The sequence below is a fragment of the Simochromis diagramma genome, unplaced genomic scaffold (genome assembly GCF_900408965.1).
Source record: "Simochromis diagramma unplaced genomic scaffold, fSimDia1.1 OVJJ01000511.1, whole genome shotgun sequence".
Lineage (NCBI taxonomy): Eukaryota > Metazoa > Chordata > Actinopteri > Cichliformes > Cichlidae > Simochromis > Simochromis diagramma.
In genome coordinates, this window is record NW_024387327.1 from 132,800 (window position 1) to 139,005 (window position 6,206).

At 42.7% G+C, this 6,206-nt stretch overlaps 1 protein-coding gene across 1 annotated transcript; it reads right to left on the minus strand.

Moving 5' to 3' along the window:
* Positions 1-2,960: 2,960 nt before the first annotated feature.
* Positions 2,961-4,209, minus strand: LOC120717977. Its single transcript, XM_040006280.1, has 3 exons — positions 3,903-4,209; positions 3,119-3,710; positions 2,961-2,979 (listed from the first exon to the last, which is right to left on the minus strand). The coding sequence occupies exons 1-3, from the start codon at positions 4,030-4,032 to the stop codon at positions 2,961-2,963; spliced, it is 741 nt and encodes a 246-aa protein (XP_039862214.1). The 5' UTR covers positions 4,033-4,209.
* Positions 4,210-6,206: the final 1,997 nt, after the last annotated feature.

The following is a 6,206-nucleotide window of genomic DNA, read 5'->3' on the forward strand; positions in this document are numbered from 1 at the left end:
TTTCAAAGTAACTAGTTACTAGGGAAAGTAACTTTGGTTTTACTCAGAATTCTCTTGTTAATGTGTTGCTTCCATAACTTTGCCAGTCTTCTAGCTTGCTTACTTGCCACAAGTGCACTGTGCCACCTACCAATAGAAAGAAAAAGATAATGTGCATATTTCCATGAGAGAAATCCCACGCCTGGACCGTCATTGACTGCTGCCATGATTCTAGCCTACGTCACAGTGTCATCTGCGCCTTTTACATCCAACACAAAAACTGCAGTCGTGGTGCTTTCGATTGTACTCAGAACTCGGAAATTCTGCCTTCTGAATAGGAAGATGTAGGCAACACCAGACTGCAGATGAGCTGCATACAGGGCTGGACTGGGACAAAAAAATCGTCCCGGGCATTTTGACTAGAGACTGGCCCACCATTATAGGAAAAATCATAAAGCCTTTGAATGAAAACAAACACTGTTGTGACAGTGATGTACACTGTTTTGATGGTATATATGCATCAATCTATCAATCGTTTGTTGTAAGATTCAGATAATTATTTTTTAAAAGCTAGACATTTTAAATGAGAATAAGAAAGAAAAGTATTTCTTTGTGCCCCCCTTTCCCTGTTAATGCCCTACATGCCCCCCTGGCAACACTTTGCTAGATCCGCACCTGCACAGTTACCAGCTGTCAGCTACCTAAAAAAGGATCCTGGGGTTATTTGTCTCTCAGAAACAGTTCATAACTTCCCTTCAACTCATTCATGTCACCTAAAAGGTAAACCTGTTTCTCCATCACCTGTTCAGCTCTGATGATTCAGTAAGGACATCTCCTGGTTTCATCTTCATGTTTCCCTCTCACCAGATAACCAAACCATATCATGACCAGCAGCTTTACAGCTGTGGCTCCAGCAAACATCAGCTGATACTAGAAATTAATATTAAATAAATTCTAACAACAGCTGATCAAGCTTAAACGTGCTGGTTTCCTCTTTCGGCGCAAAGTGAGCGATAAACAAACAAGAGAGAAAAGACGATCAGCTGATCATTGATCAGTTTTCATGATTGAAGTAGAAACGGGAGAGGGAGGGGGGAGAATGAACAAAGAGGCAGCTGTGCAGCGTAAAGACACAGAATAACTCCAGCTTTGTGCCTTTTTCATTGTAGCTGAATTACGGGACAAACTGTTCCTTTTCACCTCAATAAGAAACGCGTAATATTTTCTCTGAATACCAGACGGGACGGTTGGCAACTCTAATAACTTATGAACAAAATAAAGTTGAACATCGTTAACATCATTAGCACCCACCCAGCTGTATAGAAACTCCATCATGCTAGCTAGCACGCAGTACGGAAAAAGTCAGAATAACAAAAATAAACTCCACCTAAACTTGGTTCATATCTGACCCAGAGAGACTGCAGGTCATAACTTCTTACCTGAAGTTCAGTTCACACTTGGACTGGCGGCCGCCTCGGGTCTCTTTTCCTTCTGTGTCCCTTTTCCTTCATCCACCTGCTGGCCTCCACCACTTGCTAATGTTACTGAATCTGTGGAAGCTCCGCGATAGCCACCACATGAAGTAACGAGTAACGACCCTATCTAAATCCCAGTAACGAGTAACGCGTTCCTGATTTTGCCATAATAACTAGTTACCGTGCTCGTTACCACAATAATAACGTAGTTACTGTAACGCGTTACTTAATAACACCTGCAAAGCCAGGCTTCTACCTTTCTACCTATAAAACCCGGAGAGCAGCCAAATGGCTGGTAGGCTTTTAGCTAAGCTTTAGCTTCAGCCAAGTGGAAGCTAAATTGGCTAGTCATTCATATGTATATTAGGTTGTTACCTGGGAATTCTGGAGGGAGGGGAGTGGGGGTGTGTGATTGAGGGTGTGGGGGAGCTGCTAAAAGCTGTGCACTTCCTTTTGTGTTTCATCTTGATGCATTCTCAATCATCCAGGGAAATAAATCTCCAAAAGTCACCAACTTGGAGTGTTTCAGTTTGCCATCTTAGGGAGAAATCAACACACATGGGTGTATGTCCTTTGTTGCTGAGATTTATTGATAAAAACAGTACAAAAAACCAACCATTTGTACACATATTTACAAATAATAATAAAAAGTGAGTGAGTACATTTCAACATTTTCAGCAATCACTCACAATCCCAGCACTGCCATGGTATCTGTAGTCTGCATTTACCACATGTGTATCTGTTGCAGTGAACACATCGCACAGTGGCATGATTGTTCTTGCATTTGTGTTTGACCTGACACATGGCTCTTTTTCCAGGGCTAGGTGTGGAGGGTTGTGTCCAAAGCAACTGTTCTTTTCTTGCCTTCTTCGCAGCTACATGAGAGTGAGCCAACTCTCTTGCAAGCTCCACCAGGAAGTCCACCCGTCTTTCCTTCGTCCCGGTGCATGCTTGATACAGCACATGTGCATTCAGTGCTGCCATGTCAATCATGTTATAAAACACGGCAACTGCCAGCGCCGTGTTCCTCTGCGGACAGTGTACTCCCGAACCATCTGGTCCATCACATCCACGCCACACTTTGTTTTGTTGTAAAGGGTGACAGTGTTTGGCTTCCTTTTGGTAGTGTTATCAGTCTGAACCACGCTGTGCATGCTGCTAAGAATATAGACTGTCTTCTTCCGTTTGGCCGCATACGCCGTCAGCGTGGCAGCAGAGGTTGAAAACACCTAAGAAATAAGATAAATTGTTATTTCCATAGCACTTTTACACACAATGAAACACATAAACATAGAACCACAAAAGACCTGCAACATACCTGAGTGGTGAATTCATTGCGATCTGTCTGTCTAGTGGATTGAGGAATTTCCCTGCGAATCTTGTTGACTGTGCCGAGGATGGTGGTTTTCCGTCTAAGAAGTTTTTGCGCAAGTGAAAGCGATGTGAAAAAATTGTCCGTGGTAACATTTCTGCCCTTGTCTAGGAATGGTTCCATCAGCCTCATTACTACATTTTCAGAAAGTCTCTCCCCAGTGGGACGATTGGGGTCCTTGCCAAGATATGGGAAGACATTGCAAATGTACTTGGATTTTAGGTCGCGAGCCACCCAAAACTTGATCCCAAACTTGTCAGGTTTACTTGCAATATACTGCAGGAAACAGCACCGAGTCTTTGATGGGAAAAGCTGTTCATCAACGGTGATATGTAGACCAGGGTTGTAGCACGTGATGCAGTTGGTGACAAATGATCCCCACACACTGGAAATTGCAGCGAACTTATCAGTCTTTGCTCGATCACTGCGGGTGGACTTGTCATCAAAGCGTAGGTGTTGCATGATGTCTTGGAAGCGGTTTCGTGCCATAGTTCCAATTATCTGTGGGTTTCCCAGGTTTGCTGACCAGCAGTCATTTAGAGATGGAACCCTGGTAACCCCCCGCAAGATGACAATTGCAATAAATGCCATTAGTTCAGGGAGGTCCATGAACCAATGAACATGCTCCATTTGCTGTGCATGTTGAATAGTCCATTTTTGAATGCTATGAAGCATGTCAAGAGTGATGAAACACAGGAAGCTCTGAAGGCGACTCGAGATACTTCTCCTGGCCTTAGCCGTTGGCTCTCCATCTGCAGCGTACGCTTCTATTGGGGTGAAAGGGAGACAGGTCCCCACCTGTTCTTCACGCCACACTGTGCCATCTTTCGCTGTCTCAGTCCCCAAACAAGCTCTCTTTTTAGGTGCAGAAGCAGTCTCCTCATCTGCAGTGTGAACAAATTCAAATTGTGAGCAATGGGGAGGTCAAACAAAATCACAAATGCATGCATAGATACTAATTATAATTCCAGTATCTCCTCCTCTGTATCAGAATAATGTCTGAAATATCTTACTTACTAACTACATCCACTTACTTGTTTGAAATGAAATAGGAAATAACATGAAATGAAACTAACCGGAAGACTGATCAGACAGCTCTGAGTCCGAATCCGGCTGAACTTCTAGGTCTTCTCCATCCGAGTCACAAGGGTCGACTTCCCTCAGGATCATTTCCAAGGCCTGCTGAGTGGTGAGTCTTCTCTGCATTTTCTTTCCTTGGAGAGGAGGTCCGTACACCACAGAATTCTTCAGGGCAATGAAGGATTAGGCTAAGTGCAGTGAGATTGTATCATATATATAGGGCTTGGCTTCCTGATCAATGGTCCACTACCAAAAGGAAGCCAAGCCCTGTCACCCTTTACAACAAAACAAGGTGTGATCAATGGTCCATTGTGATTATGCTTTTATTATACCAGTGGTCTGATTGATGCCACAATGGACGACTGATCAATGGTCCACTACCAAAAGGAAGCCAAGCCCTGTCACCCTTTACAACAAAACAAGGTGTGATCACAGGGCTTGGCTTCCTTTTGGTAGTGGACAATTGATCAGGAAGCCAAGCCAAGGTAAATGCAGACTACAGATACCATGGCAGTGCCAGGATTGTGAGTGATTGCTGAAAATGTTGAAATGTACTCACTCACTTTTTATTATTATTTGTAAATATGTGTACAAATGGTTGGTTTTTTGTACTGTTTTTATCAATAAATCTCAGCAACAAAGGACATACACCCATGTGTGTTGATTTCTCCCTAAGATGGCAAACTGAAACACTCCAAGTTGGTGACTTTTGGAGATTTATTTCCCTGGATGATTGAGAATGTGTTAAAGATATTCTATTATCAAGTACTCAGATGCAATGAAATATCACTCAGACACTTAGAGCAGTTTTAAACATGCACGGGTGAGAGACTCAGGGAGAGACTCACACCCCTCCTTGGTGCAGTCTGGCTTTATTTATACACATCATGAAGCATACAAAAAAGGAAATATCATCCTTATCTTGTCAAGAAAACAGGTGTGGTTTATCAAAAAACTTCGTGTTCTCTACAAGGTTGTTTCTTACTCGTGGGTGGCGGTTTCCTGCTAGTTTGAAGGCAAACAGTGACAATGTGAAGGCAAAGACTGATAATGTGAAGGCAAACAGTTTCCGTTATAGAGTAAGGAGCCAGCAATTAAAATATGCAGCTGGTTGAGTACAGAACAGAAATATAAACACTCTTAGCTGATTATTATATGAATAATAAAACCTTTAAAAACAAAAATACTCTGACATTCCCTCCTGTTGTTTAGATTTCTCACATGACAGTACTGTTATTTTTGTCAGTTCATAACCTCTTGTCTAAACATTTTCGGTTTGAACGTCATAAAACAGTCCTGTGTTCAATTAAACTAAACATTACTGTATGGATCATCTTTCAAAATTTCTTCCATTTGAGACATCATCACATAAGCATTGATAGAAGTTGTTACCATGTTGGACACCATTTTGTTCAGACAGGGTTTTACACATGTTGTGAAAACACATAACAGTAAAAGCAAAAATGCAATTCCAACAAGTCCTTTAATCAGTAGGGACTTCCATGAACCACCTAGTAACCATGTCAACCAATCATCAGTGCTTGTGACATAGTCTTGTTGTTCAGCATCTTTAATCTTTCTCAAGGTGTTCAAAGCGTCGGTCATGTTTTGTGAGTGTATGTTGTCTGGGATGTATGTACAACATGTAGTGTCAAACAATACACACAAACCTCCTTTTTCAGCTAGAATCATGTCTAGTGCGACTCTGTGTTGCATCACTACAATGCGTATTGCGTCGATTTCTTCATTTTGCGCCTTGTTGATTTTCATTGAAGCATTTAGGAACAGTCCAAATCGATAGTCAAGTGTCTCGATCCTCAGCATGTTTTTCCCAGCTCCCACCCAAGGGAACAAGGAGTGGAGGACTTTCTGACCATCAGTCCATAGTTTGAAGATCTTGGGCACATCTGATCCGTAGATTGGGTCATGTGGCATTACTTCAGCGACTTCAGCAACTTCACGTTTTGCTCTTGACGTGTGTGTCTCTGCTGTGATCTTGAAGGTGTGGTCTGAAATTAGTACTGGTGCACACAGACCGGTGGAGTTCGGTGGGAGCATGAAATAGGTTTTAGGCCCGCAGGCCCAAGCGGCTCCCTGGACCCAGAAAGTTCCATTTTTGAAGGTGTGTATTCCTTTGGATTGGGTCAGGTCAAGTGTCTGTGTGCAGTTGCGGTTTCGTCCAAGTTTCCTGTTTCCATCAGAGAAGTTGAAACACATTGGGTGCTGTATGTCCGGCGGCAAAACTATGGCGAATGATTTGTTCTTTGTGTTGTTGGCTTTGACGTTTACCCAATGTTTTT